This window comes from Malaclemys terrapin, chromosome 7 (genome assembly GCF_027887155.1).
Source record: "Malaclemys terrapin pileata isolate rMalTer1 chromosome 7, rMalTer1.hap1, whole genome shotgun sequence".
Taxonomy (NCBI): domain Eukaryota; kingdom Metazoa; phylum Chordata; order Testudines; family Emydidae; genus Malaclemys; species Malaclemys terrapin.
The window spans coordinates 77,880,457-77,904,603 of record NC_071511.1 but is presented as its reverse complement, the minus strand read 5'-3'; the positions used below and the strand labels follow the sequence as shown (position 1 = coordinate 77,904,603).

The window sequence follows — 24,147 nt, the reverse complement described above, 5'->3', positions numbered from 1 at the left end:
TAACCGTTTGTCACAAAATTTTTTCTACGGTCTCTTCGTCACACAGCTATCTACCTAGCATCTCTAAGTAACATACAAGTTGCACAGATTACCGCAGTACCAATTACAGTCTACACATTAAATTTGATTGTCTACATTAAGAAGTCAGAAATTACCAACATTAACCAGACACTAGAATCTGAGATGCTGCAGTTAATTCCTGTTTCAGTATCTAGAATTGTATGGGATAAGGGCTGGTAAAGGTTGACTTTTTTGTGTTTGTTTTGTTTTACAGCAGCCACAGTATACATGAAGTATGCATGGGGTGAAGCCTGACTGGGGAAAAGGATACATTTCCACAAAGCGCCAGATGAAAACCTTCTCTCTTGAGTTTATCTTTTATAGAGCTTCTCAGACATTAGAGAGTGTGATGATTGAATAAGTTAATTGGAACAGTAGATGAGAACAGGGCCAAAGCAAAGAGTAGAAGTGACAGGAATTACGTTTTACTATTGTACAGTCTCACTCCTGTAAGCCTTCTAAACTAGCACTATTTTGCTTAGTTCCACCAGCTTCACCAACCCTTTCTAACAAACAGCACAGAGGATCACGGGAGTTTAATAGAGCTGTTCCTTGATACATTTATAATGACAGAGGATAACTGCCATCACTTGAAAGAAAAGTAGAACTATTTTTCAGGTGGACAAATTAGGTTGGTGGACAGTGTGGTGAATATGGAGTGAAAGAAGGGACAGAATCCACGTCTGTTTTAAAAGAAAATAAAAGACTATCTACAATATGTCTGACCAAGGTGGTGATTACAAGTTGTGATACAATAAAACGTGAGCTAGCAATGCTGGGAAATAAAACACAAAGTAAAATATCACAGGGAGAAAAAAATTTGCCCAGTGAGCTTAGTTTGCAAATGAACTTCCCAAATGTTAGCACTGGATATCAAGACAATTGCTATTTACTGAAGAGCAGTTCTTCAGCATATCCCTTCTGGGCCACATCAAGAATGAAAATGTAAGGGGTAAAGTGACCAGGCGTGCTTTCTGATATGAATAACAAAGTCTTGAAAACAGCCAAAGGGAAGCAGGGAATATATTACAAGTGATCTAGGATTTTTATTTTCCCCAGATGTTTGCATAACAGCACATACCGAACTGGGAACTGGAGTCATTGTAAAAATAAGAGTTTAGCAGTAGAAAGAACTGAGGATGTGGTTTGTGCCTGGTCAGGCTCCAAGTGACTAAGGCACAAAACCTTTTTCTTCTGGAATAATGTGTCTGCTAATAAACTTGTAGAAACAGTGAGCGTATAACGGTTTGGAGAAAATGGGAAACAGATTAACAAATATACAAAGACAAATCAGTCTGATAGCCGAGAAGTAATGTTAGCAGTATATTTTATCAGAAAATTGGCTTTGAGTTTCGCTTTACATATATTTCTTCTATGTTTCTGGCTTACACATTCAATACTGCAAACTACCACATGTAGCTGAAAGACATATGTTAACTTTATGCATGCCAAAGGGGAAGCTCCACGCCACACCTTTATTGTGGTTTAACGTGTGTACTGCACCCAAAGTAGTATGGGAAGGTGCCTCCCAGGTCAGTCAAGGTCCCTGCCCAAAGAGCCCACCTACCTAGAATTTGGACAACATGAATGAGGGTGGAAATAAAGAGGAGGTAGGCTTTGGTGGGGCTTGACAGAGTTACAACAGCATAATGCAATGCAAAACAATGTCAGAATTATTACAAATAATGGAGTTTAAGCAGAGGACAGGGCCTTCTCTGTGCAGCCTCTGCCTTAGGCCTTTCAGTAAGCCCTCTGTGAAGTTTACAGCTGCTCTTTCCCAGCAGAGTCCCTAAGGGATGAGGTGCCACTCTCCTTGCACAGGAGTGAATCCCAATGCAGCAACTCCCGGGACAAAAGGGAGTGTGAACTGCACCCCCTGTACTCACAAACGTCACTTTAATGACCCGCAGCAAGCTTATTACAATTTACCTTCATACTAAAGGGATGGCTTTTTTTTCCATCTCATGAAACATAGCAACCAACCTAGGCTAGATTTCAATGACTATTGTAAGATACCGATTCCCTTTACTGATGCACTGAACCAAATTATCCCACTCCTGTGTTGTTCTTAATTTGCTCCAGAAAAGCAATTGTTGGGAACAGATTTTTTTAAAAACTGAAGATTAACAATGGAATTCCCATTATTCTATGGATGTACTTGATATACCCAGTATGTCCAGATACAAGGAGCTTTTTTCTGGAAGAGATTATGCAGTATCTTCAAGCACTAATGCCGTTAAGAATCTCATTTACAAGACTGACTTTTACAAACATATAAACATTCATGTTTAAGAAATGCCTATGCAATTTACTGAAAACATATTTAAAATGTTCTGTAATTTTACATACTTCATACGTAGTTGTCATAGATGGCTTGTACGATACATGATTAGCTCTTCTTAGTTCCTTGATCGTTTCTGCAGGCATAGATTTGGAGAATCCTAGGCCACTCCATGTATTCGTTGGAGTTCTCACTTCTGTTACAACAGGCTTCTTTAACATAGCTTAAAAATACAAAGAAAAAGACCTTTATAAGCATTAAGCTCCATGTATTGACAGATAAATGCATCTTTCAGGCCAAATACTGACATTCTCGACACAAATGGATCACATTAACCCACAGAACGGTACATTCCCAGCATCTCAGATCCCCAACAGGGCCTGATTCCCACCCTTTCTTAAACCACTGTAAGACACGAGTAAGTCCACTGAAGCTAGAGAGTAGTAAACACTGTGCGGAAGGAAGTGAAGAGAATCAGGCCCATGATGTTTAAAGAAAAAAGCAACCATTTTCCGGAAGTGGCAAATGAGTGCAATGTGCTTGTTAAAATTAGTCTGATACTAATTCATCCCCAAGGTTATTACAAGTACCAGAATGTTTCAGATCCACAGTGTTACTAGCAGTCTATGTACAGTACTACTAATAATGTATCTACCATGTAACTTTGAATTTGTACTAATAATATTCTATGAACTGGTATCAAAATATCCCTAAAATACATTTGACATAAATACATTGAGTTCATTGTACTTATCAACTTTTCATTTTAGCTAAAAACATATAGAAACTGCAAAGCTGAACCTTAGAAAAATTCTTTGACCAGTATACTGACAAATAGATGCATGTTAGAAGTCACTGTTTCTTCACATACCTTTGGTTGCTAATAGCTTCTTCTGTTCATAGTCAAATGCCTAAAAATTAAAGGGACACAAAATGTCTTAATTGCTGCTCTAACTAAATGTCATTCCAGTAAACAACTCTTTCTAAAAACAAAAATTTTTATCACGGTCCATGAATTCATCTAGGAAGAATGGTAAGCACTGCACAACAATGTAACAGTAAAACATTCATTCAAAACTAGCTAACTATTCTCTCCCACTTTCATGTGAGGAAAGTTGTAGCAGTATGTGAAGACTGCATAGGTAGTGTTTTTACAAGGCATTACTTGAGACCTTTTTTTCTGAATTGTCTGTTGACTAAGTATTTAAAACTCTAGAAGAAACAAGTCTAATTATAATAGGAAAACAAATAATTAAACAACTACACTAAGTATTATTTTTCTGCACACAGTTCTCTGGACTATACCCTTTGCAGATTAGATTCCATCTTCATTTTAAATCCTTTTATTCAGAAAAGTATCTTGATGTAATACAGGAAAACATGTTATACTGCTCATCACAATGAGAGTAATAAAAATGTATATAATTTTTGGATGTCAATTCTTTAGTAAATTACACTCGTTCTTTCCATTACAGATCATAAATCTGTTCACACAAATATGCATTACAAAAAGGCATTATTTTGCAGAGTCTGATTAGTATAAGGGATATCTGATGTTGTGCAGGGCTTTGGAATGATCCGAAGATATTTTTTTCCCTTGGGAGACTAGAACTTTGGTCATGGTAAAGGTGAACGCTTTGAATCTCAACCAGTGATTGACTATTTGCCACAGAGGCCTATGTAAAGGGCTCATCTATAGTGATAAATTTACCAGCAGAACTATACTGATATGACTATACTGCTAACTTTATGCCAGTATAACCCATGTGGACACACTTATTCTGGTATAAGAGAGCTTTTTTCCATTTTCCCCTTATATCACTTTCAAAGTGAAATAAACTAAACTGGAAAAAGGCACTCTTATTCTGGAATAAGAGTGTGTCCACACAGGGAGTTACACTAGCATATCAGTATAATTATACCAATATAGCTCTGCTGGTGAATGACCCTGTGTAGACACACCCTAATCCACAGGCAGGACTTCACTAACAGACAAAGAGACGAATGCATGTTGACATGTCTTATGAAAAATCTCAAGTAGCATTTCTATGAACATGTCTCTTCTCAAAGCTGTAACATTTTTACGTGTGTGCGTACACACACACACACACACACACACACACACACACACACACACACACACACAGTAAACAAGAGAGATTTAGCTTAGGTATTAGGAAAATCTAACTATCAAGATTGTCAATTATTGGAACAAATTATTTTGGGAGTTTGCATGATCCCCTGTAACTGGAAGTTTGTAAGAACAGGTTAGACAAGCATCTTTAGAGATGGTCTACATATACTTAATTCTTACTCAGCAAGAGATGTGTACTAGATGACCTCTTGATGTCTCTTCCAGACCTATATTTCTATGAAATGAAGTTTATTCCCTGCTTATATTTGTATTACATTTATCTTTTCTTTCATCAGAATTTTGAGAAGCATATTCAGGAGATTTTTTTTGTTTGAATATCAGGTTTTGTTGCTCTCTAATACTTTTTTTGGAGTGCATATACAAGAATGTGATTGGATAAATCCAACTAGATAGGAAAGTTCTATAAAAGTCACAAATGTATTTTATTGCCTATGTGAGAAGGCTGCATAATTCTCGCCATCAAATCATGTCACAAAATATCTACAGAGGGTCCTATGGCACCTTTGAGACTAACAGAAGTTAGTCTCAAAGGTGCCACAAGACACTCTGTTGCTTTTTACAGATTCAGACTAACACGGCTACCCCTCTGATACAAAATATCTAAAATCCACATACAGCCAAAAAAAGCCTAGAAACCTCACAAAGAAAGCCTGAAAAACATTTTATACACATATTGTTTTTTGCTATTATCAGACAATGCCTCTTATAATCAACTGGCAACTGGATTCAGCCTAAAAGAACTGAGAGAAGGGTTGGAGAGAAGAAAGATAGCTATGCAACTTCTGCACCTTCTCATATTCCTAGATACAGATTAATTTGTCTTTATCTAACATTAGATGTAAGCTCATTTATGCTTTACATTACCAGTTTGAAAATGCACCATGTTGTGGGAGGACACTGAAGGTGATAACACTGTTTGATGTTTTTGTCTACAATCCAAATATTGAAAAAAAGTCATGTAGCGGCCAAGCCAGTCACTTCATATTATTTGCACTGGACATTTATCAATGCTAACAATGCACTAGATTTGGGTGTAGAGACAGGTACCTGCATATTTACATATGACGACTGTGGAGCAAGACGCACTCTTTCAGAATTCTGTTGAGCAGCTGCTGCCCTCTCTGCTGCTCGTTCACTACCAGGAGCTTTTTTATCAGCAACGTGATTTTCAGAAGCACTCAGCTCAGTATCAGAAAGCAATCTCTCTGTGGTGCTGGAAAAGTAAAGGCAGTTGTTCTTCAGAATTATCTGTAATGGTTTCAATCACTACTCCATGTTTTAAACAATGAACATTCAGTGCAATGAATAAATGAACTACACTTTCTAGAAAGTTGGTAGTAAATTTGAAGAAAAAACAGTATACAAACATTACCTTTCTAAGAAACATTTTCTAAGGCAAAAAAAGACTTTCAAATGAAGCCTTAGAAAATGCCCCAAGTTCCCCCTTCTCCCCAGAAAACTGAAATGCCTTGCACCTTATGGTCAATAAAGTGAATTGTGATCAGAAGCAAGGCAAGGGAAAGCCACCTCTTTATAACTTCAGTCCCACTTACTTACAAAAGCATCTGGTATTATCAACTTTTCTCTACAAACTTCAGCTATAGTTGTCCGCTTACTTTGAGGAACCCGAAAAGCAATTGTACTTTAGATTTCTAAAGAATTCCTAATAAGGAAAGTACTCCGGACAGACTGCTTGAATTCTGAATACTAAAAAAAAAAAAAAACCATTTATATTTAAAATTAATAAGTCTAGATACTTGAATTTGATCAGCAGGAATTGTCTAGGAAGTTCCAAAGCTGTGTAACTAGAATGAGATGTATATACTGAGACTACTGGGTGGAGGCAACTGTCATTGTTATAAATCAAAATAAATAAGCTAACTGAGCATAATAAAATTTAGGCTGAATGAAGGAATTATTTCTAGGGCTGTCAAGCGATTTAAAAAATTAATCGTGATTAATCGGACTGTTAAAAAGTAATAGAATATCATTTATTTAAATATTTTTGGATGTTTTTTACATTGTCAAATATATTGATTTCAATTAGAATACAAAGTGTACAGTGCTCATTTCATATTTGTTTTTATTACAAATATTTGCATTGTAAAAAACAAAAGAAATAGTATTTTTCAGTTCACCTAAATACAAGTACTGTAGGGCAACCTCTTGATCATGAAAGCTGAACTTACAAATGTAGAATTGTGTACAAAAAAAATCCTGCATTCAAAAATAAAACAATGTAAAACTTCGGAGCATAAAAGTCCAATCAGTCCTACTTCTTGTTCAGCCAATCATTCAGACAAACAACTTTGGTTACAATTAGCAGGAGATAATGCTGCCCGCTTCCTGTTTACAATGTCACCTGAAAGGGAGAAAGGGCATTTACATAGCACTGTTGTAGCCGGTGTCGCAAGATATTTACATGCCAGATGTGCTAAAGATTCATATGTCCCTTGATGCTTCAACCACCATTCCAGAGGACATGCATCCATGCTGATGATGGGTTGTGTTTGATAATGATCCAAAGCAAATGAGCTGACGTGTGTTCATTTTCATCATCTGACTCAGATGCCACCAGCAGAAGGTTGATTTTCTTTTTTGGTGGTTTGGGTTTTGTAGTTTCCGCATCAGAGTGTTGCTCTTTTAAGACTTCTGAAAGCATGTTCCACACCTCATGCCTCTCAGATTTTGGAAGGCACTTCAGATTCTTAAATCTTGGGTCAAGTGCTGTAGCTATCTTTAGAAATTTCACATTGGAATCTTCTTTGCATTGTGTCAAATTTACAGTGAAAGTGTTCTTAAAATGAACAACATGTGCTGGGTCATCATCTGAGACTGCTATAACTTGAACTATATGGCAGAACGCAGGTAAAACACAGCAGGAGACATACAATTCTCCCCCGAGGAGTTCAGTCATAAATTTAATTAATGCATTATTTTTTTTAACGAGCATCATCAGCATGGAAGCATGTCCTCTGGAACAATGGCGGAAGCATGAAGAGGCATATAAATCATTAACACATCTGCCACGTAAATATCTTGCGATGCCAGCTACAACAGTGCCATGTGAACACCTGTTCTCACTTTCAGGTGACATTGTTATTAAGAAGTGGGCAGCATTATCTCCCCTAAATTTAAACAAATTTGTTTCTCTTACCAATTGGCTGAAAAAGAAGTAGGACTGAGTGGACTTGTACGTGCTAAAGTTTCACATTGCTTTGTTTTTGAATGCAGTAATGTAACAAAAAAACCCTATATTTAATAAGTTGCACTTTCACGATAAAGAGTTTGCAATACAGTACTGTACTTGTATAAGGTGAATTGAAAAATACTATTTCTTTTGTTTATCATTTTTTGCAAATATTTGTAATAAAAACAATATAAAATTAGCACTGTACACTTTATATTTGTGTTGTAATTGAAATCAATACAATTTGAAAAGCACAAAAACATCCAAAAAATTTAATAAATGTCAATTGGTATTCTATTGTTTAACAGTGCAATTAATCGCGATACATTTTTTAAATTGCGATTGGTTTGAGTCAATTGCATGAGTTAACTGCGATTAATCAGCAGCCCTAATTATTTCCTAACAGTGAAGACTATTATGCCTTGTTTCTAAAGAAGTAGTGGTGGAAAACCCATTTAAGTAATTTAAAACTGCACTGGAAAAAACACTAAACAATATACGGGTACTAAGGAATACTCCTGCATTGAAAAAATTATTCAAAAGGTTTTTTCCATTGCTAATTTTCTGTTTTTAAACTTTGTCTTTATTCAAGCTTTGAAAATGTAACAGTATTTCCTGAGGATTATTTTTCACTAAGAAAACAAATCTCAAGAACAGTTTTTGTCACAGCAAATTAAAGTTAGCTATGAAAATCTATTGGTGTTACAAAACACACAAAAAATATTACAGAGCTATATGTAACAAAAACTTCTCAGAGAAGCCAGTCTTGGAGAAAGCAAGGACTTCTGATAGGCAGATGTAGAGGAAGGAATTCTTAGATGTCAAAAATGTTTACAATATTAATAACTTAAAGGGACTGTTATAAAACAAACAGTAGTTTATTAAATATGTTTGAAAAATTAGTCTGATTTAAACCAATTCTCCAATATTCATCAATGACTGAACCACGCATCTCACCCCCAAAGAACATGCTAAATATTATAGTTCATCTCTAAATTCTATGATTCTATACTCATGAATGTAACATACTGTAAGTGAGAGTTTTTGGTTCCTTGCAGTAATTCTACTGTTTGCCTCTTAGTACAGGACTGTTTGGAAGAACTCATCATTTGCTTCAGATCACTGGCATTTGCTGAATGTGACGGACTTCTTGGCATGCCCACTTCTACAAAAGCATCGTTGCAGCCTACAAAACCAAGAAAAAAGAGCTGTAAAATAAAACCCTTTCACATACCAATACATTGCTGTACAGTATATTTAGAAAATCAGTAGCAATAATTTGCATAGAATTAAAACTATTTTACATAAAAGGCATATAAAGGGCTAGCATTTAAGGATGTACTAATTTTCGCAAAGTCAGAAAGCACACAACTATACTTCATATATGCATAGAGAATTAGGAGCATTCACATAGTATGTGTACTATAAAACTAAGGGGTATCTTTTCAAGTTATGTGGGATTTTAGCCATATTACAGCAAATAATGTCAAAACTTATAACCTAAGGTTGAAAGTCACTAGTGATTTTGGAGGGCCTCAGTTTCTGGGACCAGTCTGAAACATCTTAAGGGGAATGATTATCAGAAGCTGGATATTCACCACTTTCTAAAAATCCAGAAGCTTTTAATGTATTTTAATGTATGGGCAATCAAAAATTGAGGCACCCAAAAATCACCAGTTACTATTTAAAATCTTAGCCCAAATGTCAAGCTGAAAATTTCTCCATTGGAAACTAGTTTTACTTTTGCAATGAACAACACACAAATAGCTTACTCCCCTTCCCACACGGGAATAAACTATATATGGTGTAAGCCAATTTATACCGGTCTAGCTGCATCCACACTAGTTTTAACTGCCGGTATAGCTAAACTGGTGCAACTATTACGTGTAGACAATACGTAATCCATTGGACAACATGTATTGGGGGGGGGGGGGGCGGGCCAATGCTGTCCTCCAGTGTGGCTGAGGATAAAATGCTGACACAAAAATTAATCTTACCTTTCACAATTTGTCTGTAAAATGCACAAACACCGTCAAGCTATTACCATTACCAACCAGAATAACACAGGTCAAATGCCAAAACTTACCTTCTGCTGTATTTGACTTGGTGGTCACTTGTTCTGAGGTGCTATGACTATTTGTCTGCCTTGATGAATCACTGTGGTTTGTGCTCAACACATTTTCTCCTAGTGATGAGGCAGATAGTGCAGCATACTTGATATTTGATGTCTGAAATTATTAAAAGAACATGTTTAAATAAATCTGTTTCTGATCCCCTTTTCTTGCCATGCAGGCAGGCAGAAAATTCTTATTTGGGATAATTTGGCTTAATGTTTTTCAAGTTACATTTTATGAGCATTTTTATTACAATTTGAAATAAATGATCTTAAAGAGTCACAACAGATTAAAGCAATTAGTTTTTTTCCTAGAGTTTTTCAGAGGAAGCTCATTGCAAACCGAGATCATCTTGACCGGACTGAACATCATGCCACTTACCTTTACATGACCGTTTAAAGAAGTTGAAACTTTTTTGTTCTCGGATTTCATGCCATTGACATGAATGTCAACGGGAGTCAAGCCAGGAGGGGGAGATGGAGTGTTCTGACTATAATTAGGCACTCCAGATAGCAGAATACTAGTTAAAGCAGCTTGCGCAGTAGATGGTATCATCAGATGTGGTATAGCAGAAAAACCTGTAACAAAAATGAAGTCATTTCTGGTTCACTGACAAGTTGAGTACATCAGGCTGAATAAAAGCTGAATTTTATATAAAACCTTTGAATTACAATTATATTGAAAATGACCAATCAAACCAATTACTTAATGCACTATCCAAAACTTTGGATAAGATATTTTTCCCATTTAAAAAAAAAAATCTACAAAGTTGCATGTGACATTATAAAAACACAATTATGTTAGTTTAAAAATCTTCATATTTGGATATTTATGCATTTACAAGAAAATACACTGAATAATTCTTTCCTTCTATGAGACATTAAAGAATGAATGGGTCTGTCTTTTTCAGTTTTCTTTCTAGTGAATAATTAAGAACTAATTTAATTTCTATTTAACATCTACTGACCTGTGGCACTTGTGTTGGCAAGAGATGTTGCCCATAACGTAGGACTGGGCGTGCCTGAACTTGGGCTCTGTAGAGGACTAACAGAACTATTAAGGGCATTCAAGAGTGAGTTTGGAGCAGTAGAGGTGTTGACAGATAAGGCAGTAGGACCTAAGAGACCTGTCAAAACAATTATATCCATTATGCATTTGTTTATACAGGAATTGTAAAGAACATTTTAAAAGGGTTATATTAAGTGTTGGTGTTGATTTTTAAAATATTTTACAAAAATTACAGTGCTATTTCTGCTGAGAGAGCATACACACAACTTAGGACAGGGATTTTTGAAGTGTGCACTTGCAAATGGGGCAAGGGGATTCACCAAAAACCAGTGGCTGCTAAACAAAACTGAGGCGAATCTCTGCACCTTCTATCAATTTGGCTCCCACCACTACAGTACCTAAGTGCCTCTACCTGCTGCTCATACAGCCACCAAAAACAGCTTCTCACTCTTCCCTTTCATGTCTCTCCAACCTTTCTGGGAAGCATTGCTTAAAGGTGATGAGGAGGTAACAGCTACTTTACAGCCCTCCTCCTCTCAGCCAAGTCTTGACTTTCTTTAAGTTGTGCCTTCTTTGGAGCACATGGATGTGTAAGCGTGGAGGAAGAAGGAGAGAGGAAGCAGCATATCCTCACCTAGCAATACCATGCTGCCTCCCTCCACTAGCAAACCTCATCACCCCTAAGAACCCATAACCCCAGCCAACATCCACAACTCATCCACAAAACTCCCCACATTTTGTAAATGTGTAAAGTACTGGTATCATGGGGGAGGAGCATGGTATCAAAATGTAAACAGATGGCACAAGCCAAGATTCCAGCTTCCACCCAAGTCACAAGCATGGATTCTGGGATGCAACCATAATGGATTGCTGAACTGTGAGTCAAAAGAAAATATGGCTAGTTTGATCCCTTTTCTGTCAGTGATGGTCCTACATGGAGAAGGTTTGAGAACCCAAATACGGTGGAAAAAACGTAATATATCTATACATAAGCTTGTACGTATTTTTGGTGAACAAAGATATCAAGCAGTTATAGCTTTTAAACACAAAATGATAATTCCTTCCTGGATTATTTATGGCACAATAATTCTCTTCTAGAAAGAGACGGAAAATATACACACTCCTGGTTTAAGTTTTATACTGACAGACAAGTGCCAATAACACGAGTGAAGAAACAGTTGTTTGCAGTGTTGTTGTAGCTGTATCAATCCCAGGATATCAGAGACATACGGTGGGTGAGGTAATAGCTTGTATTGGACTAAGAGAAGTTGATAACATAAAAGATATTACCTCATCCACCTTGTCTCTCTGAAGAAACAGTGTCATTCAATATTTAGTTACTACAGTCAGAAACAAACATTGCTGCTACCTAAGGCTAACCTTTAAGTAATGTTAAATGGCAAACTATCTCCGTGTAGTCAAGGAGTCTTTTCCCTGTTCATCCACTAAAGTTTCTATTTAACAAGTCAAATAATATCTCCAGGAGTAAGGTGGTTCATTTGGATAAGGGTTTCTCTGAAAGCCATAAATGGGGTGCCACACGACTTATAATCTCTCTCTCACGTATTACCCTACCCGAAAAGGAGTACCTCCCTTTATATACATTAAGTTGAATGGGTAAAGAGTTTAGTTTTCAAATGTCTAAACTTCTCCATCTTTCAGAGGATACACTGAAACTATTCCCACTATCCATTACTAAAACATTGGAGGATGCTCTGTAATGACAAATACTCTTGAAATGTCAGGGTGGGCCTTAAATTTTCCAACACCTAATGCTACTCATAATTCAAAAGTATAGCTGGTCCTGTACTTCCCAGTACATGTGAACTGTGTTTCAAACATTATAAAACAAGAGTAAAGTATATACCAAGTCCAGTGAGTCCTAACCCTGCTGAGGGCAAGATGTCCAAACCAGGACACGAGAGGCCAACGGGGCATGAGATTGTAGATGGATTTGCTGCTATGGTGACTCCATTACTTTCAAGTCCCAGGAGACGTTTCCTTGCCTCATACATATTTAAGGCATTTCGTTCGACACTTTTTACAATCACAGACTGCAAAAAAGAAGAGAGATTGATATGAAGGTATAATATAAATTCATGAAAACACAAATCTTACAATAATGCTTCAGAGCCACAGGCTTGGTCTACACTGAAAAGTTACGTCAGCAGAACTATGCTGGTCTGAGATATGAAAAACCTCACTAGTGACCGACGTAGCTATACCAACATAACCCCCAGTGTAGGTGCAGGTATGTCAATGGAAGAGTTCTTCTGTCAACATAGCTAACTTCATTAGGGGAGGTGGCTGTTCCTACACTGATAAACCCCTTCTTTGTCAGTGCTGGCTGCTTCTACACTATGGGGCTATGCCAGAACAATTATGCCAGTGTAGTTTACACACAGTAAAGACACACCCCCAGTAAAGTCAGAGCACAACATAAAATAGCAGTAACAAAGTCCATTAGTGATTATTCAGGCATTCAGCGGTTGTGGCAAGGTTAGAACATTTTTCTTAATGTTTTTGTTCACCTTTAAAAGTGAAAACAGTCTGTCCCAGGAATACTGCTCATTTTTTTAATTAAATGAAGCTAATAAAGTTAGGAAGGATAATTATGGCCTGACTATGATGATGGAATGGTGCTAACAGCTACTGTAAGCGTCCAAGCTCTATAGAGGGTAGCCAAGAGAGATGGTTGTTAGATAAGAGTCTCATGTTTGCTTCCTATTACATTTACAAGAAACATGCTTCATGCAATAAACAAAAAACATGTTTCTTTTCTATTTGCATTAAATTCAATACAGGAGCCTAGAAGTACAAAATGAAAATGATATAGTCCTTTTTATTGACTTGAAATGTTCCTACATTTAGCATCAAAACCGCTGACATAATGGAATGTTCATCTGACATTTTACAATTTGTTTGTCAAACATTTATACATAATGGATTGGACCAGGATCCAAAAACAATGAACTGGGCAGGTTTAAAGTCAGGTGTCCTCAGTTTAAAAGGATTAATTTTTCAACCATTACATTCATTACCTGCTGCAAAGTTATATGAACATAAGACTTCTCTTTCACCAAATCAGAATAGGCCTAGAGATTGTTAAAAATAACAGGGAGTTGTGTGACTTAAAATTTGATCCTGTAAACCAAATCAAGAGCAGTTTTACTTGTGGCTACTTCCATTATCTTCTACTAAGGGTTTGCAGGATCAGTCATTTAGACAAATCAGATGATCCAAATTTTGTCAAATATTTAATACAAAAAAATTGCTGTAGAACAGAGATAGTATAGTATGGAACATTCAACCTGAAGACATTTTTGTCACGTTTGTAATTCATTTGAAAAAAATGCATTTTGATTGCAAACTAAAATCTAATGAGCCAAATTCTGCTCTTAATGTGTACAGCTTCACTGCAATCAAAGGGTGGCAACTACTGGAACAGAACGTGGTCATATCACAAGTGCAGTACCAAAGCGAAGACAAGACAAATCAGTGAATGGCTCTTTTAAATGCAATATCCAGGAATGAAGTGTTCAATATTTCATATAGCATTATGGGGGTTTTTGTGTACAGAGAACATACCTCATAGTTTGCAAAACTATGTTAGGTTTTGACCAACCTTGCTTGGTTGTTTTGGCTTTGGTTTAATGCTGATGAAGACATCTAGTTGTTCCATTAGTTGAGTTATAATCTGTGGTTCTATTTCAATTTCTTCCTTCATATCAAACATCAGCACAAGAGGAAGGCAACCCTGGAAAGTTAAATCCAAATTATAAAGTACCCTTGTACCAAATACAACATTGGCTAAAACATGACAGTCAACTTTTCCTGTCCTACGTAACACAAGATCTTAGCAGTTCTGACTGAAATGGTGAGAATGAAATTTTACAAGATGAGTATTACCTCCCACAACCCCAACAAGCAGAGAGCTTGACAGTTTGAGGGTGTGATGGTTTGTTGAATAAGAATCTCACCTCATAGTAAACAAAGATTTAACTCAAGTTATACACATTCACTACCCAAAATTAAGGATGTTGGAAGGATCAATTTTTGTATGTATGTACTGTCTAATTGCCACAAACTATTGTCAAGAGAATAGTTAGCAGTACCATTATTTGGTCATATTGTTTACCTTAAAATCATATTTCGGGTGAGAGAAAAAAGAATGTTATAATTGTGAAAAAGAAAATCCCACTGGATTGTCAAATCTTTAATAAAATTTCCCTTTGCCTCACCACTGAGTAGCTAAATCTGTATTTTCAGAGATTAAGCTGCAACACTTTTGAAATTCATGAGATTTTAAAATAAGACAACACTGTAGAGAAGGAAACAATTATTATCATATAGAGTAGCAAATGCATGCTGTTTGCTGTGCAAAAAAGGAAAGAAAACATGATACCTGACCCCAAAAATTTACAATTTAAAATGGACATTGACAGTGCAATCCAAAAACAGTATTACCCATTCATCAGAAAAATGTATATATAAAATATACACATAAAAATGGTCAAACCTTTAAGGACTGCCAACTTGTTGAACGTGCTTCAGATGCTGCTGAGCAGCATGGCAAGTAATAAATCATATCTATTCAGCAGGTATAAGTTCTGCATAACCTCACATATTTTCTTTCCAAAGGGTTTCAAAGTGTCCATAGACTAGACAAGAATCACTTCATCCACCACAGCAATGCAACCAGGAAAACAGCAGCAGTTCAACAGAGTAAAACTACACTACTCAGCAGTTTAGAGCAGAAAGTGAAGGCAGAGGCGGGAAGCAAAGCCACTTATTTAGGTGTATAAATATGGAGAGCACTTTCTGAAAATCTTGGCCATAATATTTTGTCATATTTGACTCTTTTGCTTTACTAACTTTGCACTACTTATATTCCATTCCCTTCATTTCCCTAAAATCTAGCCCTTCATTTATGAAAATAATATTTTGGTAGGTGCCCAGAACTTTTGAAACATTTGACTACTCACATAGGTTCTTGAATATGGACTTTGCAGCACTGACTTTAGGCATCCATTTTTAAAAAAAACCCTGGCATATGTTTAATTTTTTTTTTTAAAGGGACTATATTCAGATAGCTAACAGTGTCTAGAAGAAAATACCCTCCAAATTCACCAAAGTTCAAAAGGGATATTGGGAAAAAATGAAAAGCAGATAAGAATGCTTCAAAAATAATAAATGCCAAGATGGTCAACAGTTACAGGTTAGTCCATATAACCAAGTCAAGCTTAAGGAAAAAGAAAATGACACTATTTTAGGTTATCAGCTTTGGGAAGACGATGAAAAACAGTTTGACTTCAGAAAGTCAACTTGGCTGAAGAAGCCGTTGTCATGAGTAATCATTCTTTGAAAATAACACATTCAAATCAATAATCCGGACTACAACCCATTTTGTTGTGGTAAGAAAAATGTTGAGCACATGTCATATTTGGATTTTCCAACAGCTTTTGTAAAGCCAAAAATGTAATAATTCAATAAGCATTAGAATAAACAAATTCAACTAAAGGTCAAGAAAACAAAATAGCCAACAATTGAAATTTTACAATCTGGAAGTAAGTTTTAATAAGCATGTAACATGATTTGGTGGCTGGACTGTAGTTTTGTTATGTTTAGAACACCTGGGGACGGTATTGGAAAAAGGAAAGAAAGCAAATATGCCCAACCAGAAAGAAGCCAATGCTAAATGGGGAGGCTTTCCCCCCACCCTTAAAAAAAAAAAAAAGCAGAGAGTGTTCTTTGAGGGAAATTAAAGAAACAAAACTAACTTTTCAATATGGAAAATAAATTAATACTTTAAGGTTATGAGCAAATGGATCATAGATAAAATTATTTTATGCAGTCATTGAAATTAAGTTTCTTGAGCTACTGATTAGTGGATACTGAAATACTGAGAAAAACCAAACAAACCCCCCAGAAGACAACATGCTGAGCTTTTAACTGTTGACTTCTTTAAAAAAACAAAACAACTCACTCAAAGTTTTTATTCTGAGTCACAACATACATTTGCTTTTCTTTTATGGTTTGCCATTTACCACTTTCTCATATGGACATTATCTTAACAGCCATATTTGGGCACTAGAGTTGCAGAAAGATCAAAATGTGTAAGCTAGTGGCAAAGTGATGTAGTTCTCTGATTAGAACATATCTGGAATGTGGAAGGCTTTCCAAGTTAGAATTTAGGGGTGCCTGCAATTTATATCTCAATATAAATCATGGCCTTTTCGGTGAGTAAACTTGTGTTAATGTCACGTTTATATTAACATTTACATTTAGGAATAATGCAAATTAATTTTTAATACACAAAATGTACGCACCTTATAAAAAGGAATGTAATATATGTTGTATTAAAATCTTGTTTGACATGTTTGTGTCACATTAAATAATTAGTACATTGGACACATATAGGAATCAATATAAATAATTAGTTTAGATCCACAATATTAGTTTCTCAATTTCATTTTGTGAGAGTTGAATTGCTTTTAAAAGTTATCAATATTACTTTGTAGTTTATCCAGTCTTCATAGACTGAGAGAAACATACATATCACCTACCTCAAAGGGTTGAGCATATTGATTTTGAGGCTTTTGGAATAGTATATCACAAGACCTCTCCCAAATTTTGGTCTCTTTCACTAGTGTTATAGTATCATGCACTGACTAGCACTTCAGTAGTTCACAGGGAGCTTGCTTAGGCTACCCGTTTTGTCTTTGTTGATATTAGGGAGCCATGTAAAGTTTGCTTATAGAAATTGTCAAGCTCAGAGAAATGGCTAAACGGAAAAACAGTTTACACTGTTGTATATTTTTCCATCAAATGTATTATTACAAAAATCATGAGATAGTTTCATTGTCTAGCTCAGAGACAACATCAGCACCTATTTGGCCTGCTTCCAGGAAAGATGAAAGCAGCCAATAATAAATTGGACTATAGCTAGAAAGCTTCTGGTACCACAGAACTCTCAAAAATATAGAAATTTGAGTCCACTGAATGGAGCCAAAAAACACTATGCTGAAATTTATTTTAGAAGATCCAAGGAATGAATGCAGCTATTTATGCCACGCAGCTGACCGGGTTAAAAAAAAGTAGTTAAAGCTTTTAAGTTAGTAAATCTCTCTTGCTCCTACTTTCTCTCTCTCTCTCTCTATACACACACACACACACACACACACACTTAGTTAGTTTCTCCTTTTAAAAATATGTTCAGTTTTGTCATATCACCTAGCAAATATAGGGACTCTAGCATACATTAAAAATATCCATTCATTTTTTGTAACACTTGCTTTTAAAAACACGTTTAGCTATAAAATTGGAAACATGAGTAAATATTTCAAAATATATGGAACAATGCCAGGCTGGACAAACTAAATCTCAATTTGTTCCTCAGTTTAGGTCACTATACTTCTTAAGGACTGTAGACTTTCTGTAGCTCTGAGGAGCTACTGATGTTTTACCATGAGAAAGTTGAATTTTGCAATATTCTAAAAAACGTTCAATAGCTTCTAATCTTTCTTTCCTCCATGTAGCAAAGGGTATTTGAATATTTATATGTTATTCTTACTTATGTTTTGGGGCACTACTGTCTCCCCTATCTTCTCCAGCTTGAATGACAATTGGAGCAGCATACTTTGAAGCTCACTGATGATATATATAGCATAGCTGTCTCTCAATATTTATAAGCATGTCTAGTCAGGAATCAATACACTATTAGATTTTATTATTTGTAATATAGATAACCATGTACACATACATACACTCTCTCTCTCTCTAGACAGTCTCTCTTCCAGTGCAGATGGAGTATGTATGTTGGGGTGGTAAAGGAAGGGAGAATAGCTCAAAACAGTACAGACATGGGGTTTCAGAAGTCACTAATATAAGGGCTTGCAATACCTATGTCTCTAAAATACAAACTTCATTTTTTATTTTTATTCATCTATTGTATATATTTATCTAGTGCAAAGGGGTTACATCTACAAGTGATATTCCTACATTTTCTGTATGTTAGTCTTGATCATATGGTTATTCTCTTTGTTACATGAGATATAAACAAACTCCAATCATAATGCACCCAGTCTTGGCAGTCACAACTCTAGATCATACCCCATACTTCTCCTAGAAGCCTCTATTAAGCTCAGAAACTGTGACTAACGTAGAGATAAAGAACACTATACTAAAGATTATGTTTACTATGAAGAGCTTAACATTCAACCCTTCATACAAACTCACTAGAGATAGCTGTAATTAATTGTAAAACTTGAAAATATTACACAAACAGTGGCTAAAGAGATTGTGATGATGTGGCTAGCTGAATCAGTTATTTCATTTAAAAAAAAACTAACCCATTTTATTCTCAGTGAGGTGAAACACAAATATGCTACTTTTAGAAATAATGAGCAGTTACTAAACACCTTCACCTAATGTTTATTAATTAGTTGAAACCCTCGTGTCACCATATCAAGAGCTCTGTATCAGTCCTAAACCCCAATTGTCACTGTTATGAGACTAATATTGTTGTTCTTAGCATTACAAGACCACCTAAAGGCCACAGTCAGCCACACTAAAGGCTCACTAAGATAGCACTTGTAAAAACAAAACAAATATCCCCCCAATATGGTTAGCTTTGTTAAAGAAATAGTACCACTAATTAGAACTGGCTAAAGCTCAGGGAGATTTGGTTTGCAAGGGATATTGTTATTCACAATATTGCTTTTGTTCTGATTTGGGAAAAAAAGCAAATTTCCTGGTGAACCAGAGATCCCCAATCATTTTGTTTAAAGAACACTGAAATATGGTGTTCCCGAAACAAAATAGGAAATTAACATTCTTGTCAATTTTACTTAGCTGCTTCATAACAGTGAGCCTGACTGGGTTCTCCAGGTTGCTAGGCTCCCTCCTCCAGCCAGAGAGTTCCAGCTCCAGACAGGGCTCTCCCAAGGATGCTGCTATGGAGCATGGAGCTTAGCAGCCCCGAGAGTCCTGGCAGTAACCATGGCTCCAGCTGTGGAGTAGAAAACCTGCCACCTGCAGACTCCTGGATCCAGAGGGTGGCAGGCTCCATGCCTCAGTGTCGGGAGCTTGCCATCGCCCCGAGCCGCAACAGAAGCCTGTCTGTTTCTTGGTGCGTAATGGACTCAGAACAAAACGTTTTGGTCCAGAAAATTGGCATTTCCCAAAGAAAGTATGTTTCACTGGAAAATTTCTGACAGTTCTGCTGCTAACGTAGTTGACAAGACTACAGAATGTAGAACCTGCTAGGATGTAAGCAAGTGTCTCCAATGTATCTGATCATCTGTACTTCCAAGGAAACCTGCCCTAAAAAAGATCATTTGGTCCACACATATGCCACGTAACCTCTCTCACTGGCTCCAGAAAAGCTGCCCATTTATCACGCTAACAAAAAGATGGAAAAAAAGAGGTGGTTGGACATTAATGGAGGAAAAGAACTGCTTATCTCAATTTCTGCCTTCTAATCGGTAACATCACCATCATAACCAATTTTAATTATGTCATTTATATTGGCAAAGCATCTTTTATCATGATAGTGTATAACACATTTATTGATAAAATCAGATATAAGACAACTACAGTTCATAAAAACTATTTCATTAGAGACAGTCAGAATAAGAGCACTCATCTCAATCAGTATTCTGTTATGTAAATAAATACTATTTTTTCTGCTCCAATACAGAAAGTCATTTGCATCTGGATGATAAATACACAGGAACTGGTAGTATTTTCTTTTAGTTACTTGACATTTTTCCTACAGATGTCACTGAAATATTTACCATGAGATATTGTCTGGCAAGACAGACTGACTCAATAGTGCCCTGGAGGTAGACAGTGGATTTCTTTTGTGGGTTACTGGGGTCAGGGAAGTGGATCTGAGCACCAGTTCTCTGCATGATATGTTTGATGTTACTGCCATTTCGACCCATCATAAAGAGATGATGCTGTGCTGCAATATCTAGCTGCGTGCTCACAGGGATTGCAGAGGCCAGACTCCCAGCCAGGTGTTCCAGAAGTATGGCTGTTCCTTCCTACAGACAAATAGGAGAAAATACATTATAGAGAAACAACCAAAACTGCACAGCGGTGGATACAAAATAAGAATTTAATCACATTACATTTGCTTTAGACAGCACACATTTCACATTCCAGAATAAGTAAGCAGCAACATATAAAGGATTTACTAAGAGGGGGTGGGGGGGAAGCAATATACGATTTTGTTTAAAATCAAGTTAACTTATAATTCAGAAAGAGTTGGACTGTACCTAACTTCTCTTGAACTGCATCTGAACTCCACTGAATTCAAAGGAAGTTACGTGCTTTAGAAAATCCCATTGGATACCTATCTGGATCTTTAGGCACCTAAATACCTTTAAAAATCTGGCCTTTTATGTCTTGGCCTCAGTCCTGCGCCTGGTTCCACACAGGTGGAACCTGTGCCCACATGCAGCCACACAGAAGTCAATAGGGATATATCTGAACAAATCTAGTTGCTAGATTTGACCCTTGTTTTGGTCTCTGAAGCCCTAATTGACTTGAGACCTACCTACTTGACACCACCGTCTCTCTCTGTATCATACTGCCACAGCTGTCATCCACAGAAATACTCAAGCTGGAGCTCCCTTGCTTTTAGCTTAAAAGGCTGTTAGCAACATGTCCTGAGTGATTGGCCCCTTCCATGTCTTTTGAATTCACTGTTTCCCCCTTTGTCTGAAATAGCCCAAATTTGTTGACCATTAGGGTGTATTGCAAGTCCACCTATTTAACCAGACATTTGGGGAGGACTCAGGTATGTGGGGAGTTAGGATTTGATTTGTTCATTGGTTTACATTTTTTGCTTACTTGCTGTTTTTGGTGATAGGTGAGATTGGCCCCTGCTCTGGTATAGCTGTTTTTAATTTTGGTTTGCGATATTAATCATTTCTCAGAGTGCCTAAAGCCTGAATAAGGTCTCTGATATATTTAAAATGTAAACTGAAGTAAACATATAAAATTAGGTTTCAAATGGAAAATGTTTTTCTGTAAATACACAAATCCTATTTTATAAAAAAAAAAACAACACCCTAAAACATTTAAGATCAGTGCATCCAAATTGTTAAAATCTATAATAATAAATGCCTTCTGGATCAACCAGGATAGTACAACAAGACACCATTTAAGCAACTAAGTTTTTACACATTTAGGATATCTGGAATAACTTTAGTTAAATGTATTACCTTCACAGCACTAGTATTATTCTGTGACCCTCTAACAATGACAGTAGCACCGTACATTCGAGAACGTTGTTTAAAGGAAACTGAAATGTTATAAGTCTGTGATATATGCTGAATCGTAGGAGAATTAGGATCTGGGATAGGTTGGAGAATTCCAGCTATGGGTAATTCAAACATAAGTACCAAAGGAAGCAGCTCCTAGAGTGAGATTGAGAAAAATCACAGCATGTATTTGAAGCACAATCACATTTACTCAGCCTACCACAACTTTAATAAAAATTCAGAATTGTCTGTCACTCCGCTGAGATAACATTTAGGATATCTACAATCTCCCTGAGCTTTCTTTATAGAAACTTAAGTTTGTTGACATCATCCAAGGCAAGTTGTTTGCTGTCACAAACAAATGGAAAAAATGCATTACCTTGCCAGGGAAAAAAGTGTGAATGTCATACATCGTTAGAAAAATGGCAAAAAAGCCACAGTTTTTTTGCAAATAAAGTAAAAAACAAACAAACAAACAAAAAAACAAAACAAAAAAAAAAAAACCCATGTCACATTCCCACACTTTTCTATACTTACATACCATATATTGAGCTACATTTGTGAAATTTCATGCAGGGATCTTGCTCCATAGTGGGATGGCTGGGGTTAGAAAAACAATGACTTTTTATGGAAAAGCCCTATAAGTCATGCTTTCTGTCACAACCATTATAGCCATCAAATATACAGACTTAATGTATGTATCTGTATAGAATATTAAAATGTTCATAATATGTCATATGGTTCAAAATACAGTTGTGTGAGATATACATAAAATCAAAAGAGATTGTTATGATGGGGGAAATGAGTGCAGAGTGCGATTGGTGGGGATGGATTTATTTTGCTACAGTCCATCACATTACTTGCACCTACTGCATATAACAGTTAAAATTCAATCATAGGCAACTAAATTACCTCTGCAGAGGGAGAATTTAGCACATAATTCTTAGTAGAAGGACTGCAAGATCAATCTGGTTTAAATAACTGACACTAAATTCAGGCTTTAAATCAGTTTAGGTAACATAAGGTGACTAAACATGAGTCACTTCAGTGTTATGTAGTTTGTCCACATGAATGCTAACATTCTTAATATATTTGTAACACGTATGTACACACAACTCATGAGCCCTTTATGCTTATTTTGTATTATTATTTAAAATCTGCTAATTAAAAAGATTAAACAAACAAATGAATGTTCATTGTGAATATTGCTGATATTATTTTCTTGCAATTTTGGGTTTTACGATATGAACTGCTTAGAGACAACAACACAGAGCCAGTCAACTCAGAACTGAACTATCATTTCCCACTTCTATCCCCCAACTTCTTCTATCTCCAGTGTGTTTGAGATGTGAGTTACGGAAATACAGTTACCCGTATTCTAACTCTGGCAGACTCCACTCCAGCTGGCTGTCCTGCAATAGACACCTGAAAAAGTCAGAACACAGACAACATAGTATCATTTTCATATAAATTATCTGAAAAATTCTCCAAATATGTTATTTTTTATATGTATTGTACTTCTGTTGGTGTCTGAGGCATTTTTTAAAACAGTAGTTGAAAACTGAATCCCTCCAGTAAAGGGTTACTTTTGTATATTGATTTTTATGCTACAAACTCTTACAACATTCTGAAAACTTTGAACAAATAATGGAAGAAACTATAATCAAAATTCAACATAGCCATTCAGAATGAACCCTGCAATTACTATTCTGCAACAGTATATTATTCCTTAAGGTTGGAACTGAACACATAATATACTTTTTAAAAATGACATCCTAAGTTGCCACTGGGAGTTTTATGGAACATGCCACTTAAAAAAAGCCTGAATAAATTATTAGTATGCTATAATGACAGACTGAAAAGTAAAAATGTCCTTTAAATTTGGTATTACAGAACAGCAAGATTCTTTTTGGTATATTATAATTCAACAAGCAATCTTCACTCTAATAAAGTTGAACTGCTATTATCAGATGTTTTCATTTTTGTTAGACATCTACAAACTTTAGTTTCTATATAACTTTTAACATGCCAAAAACACCCAGAAATTTAAAAAATAAATAAAAATC

The 24,147-nt window shown here is 36.0% G+C and overlaps 1 protein-coding gene across 1 annotated transcript in view; it reads right to left on the bottom strand.

Moving 5' to 3' along the window:
• Positions 1-24,147, bottom strand: part of BICC1 (BicC family RNA binding protein 1) — a 211,339-nt gene that overhangs the window by 10,096 nt on the left and 177,096 nt on the right. The window contains exons 6-17 of the mRNA XM_054034620.1: positions 23,453-23,506; positions 22,043-22,237; positions 20,606-20,857; positions 14,434-14,565; positions 12,676-12,862; positions 10,768-10,926; positions 10,182-10,378; positions 9,773-9,914; positions 8,716-8,872; positions 5,544-5,709; positions 3,213-3,252; positions 2,410-2,564 (exon numbers count right to left, since the gene is read on the bottom strand). Coding sequence (XP_053890595.1) covers positions 2,410-2,564; positions 3,213-3,252; positions 5,544-5,709; positions 8,716-8,872; positions 9,773-9,914; positions 10,182-10,378; positions 10,768-10,926; positions 12,676-12,862; positions 14,434-14,565; positions 20,606-20,857; positions 22,043-22,237; positions 23,453-23,506 — 1,836 coding nt within the window. The remainder of the gene's footprint in view (positions 1-2,409; positions 2,565-3,212; positions 3,253-5,543; positions 5,710-8,715; positions 8,873-9,772; positions 9,915-10,181; positions 10,379-10,767; positions 10,927-12,675; positions 12,863-14,433; positions 14,566-20,605; positions 20,858-22,042; positions 22,238-23,452; positions 23,507-24,147) is intronic.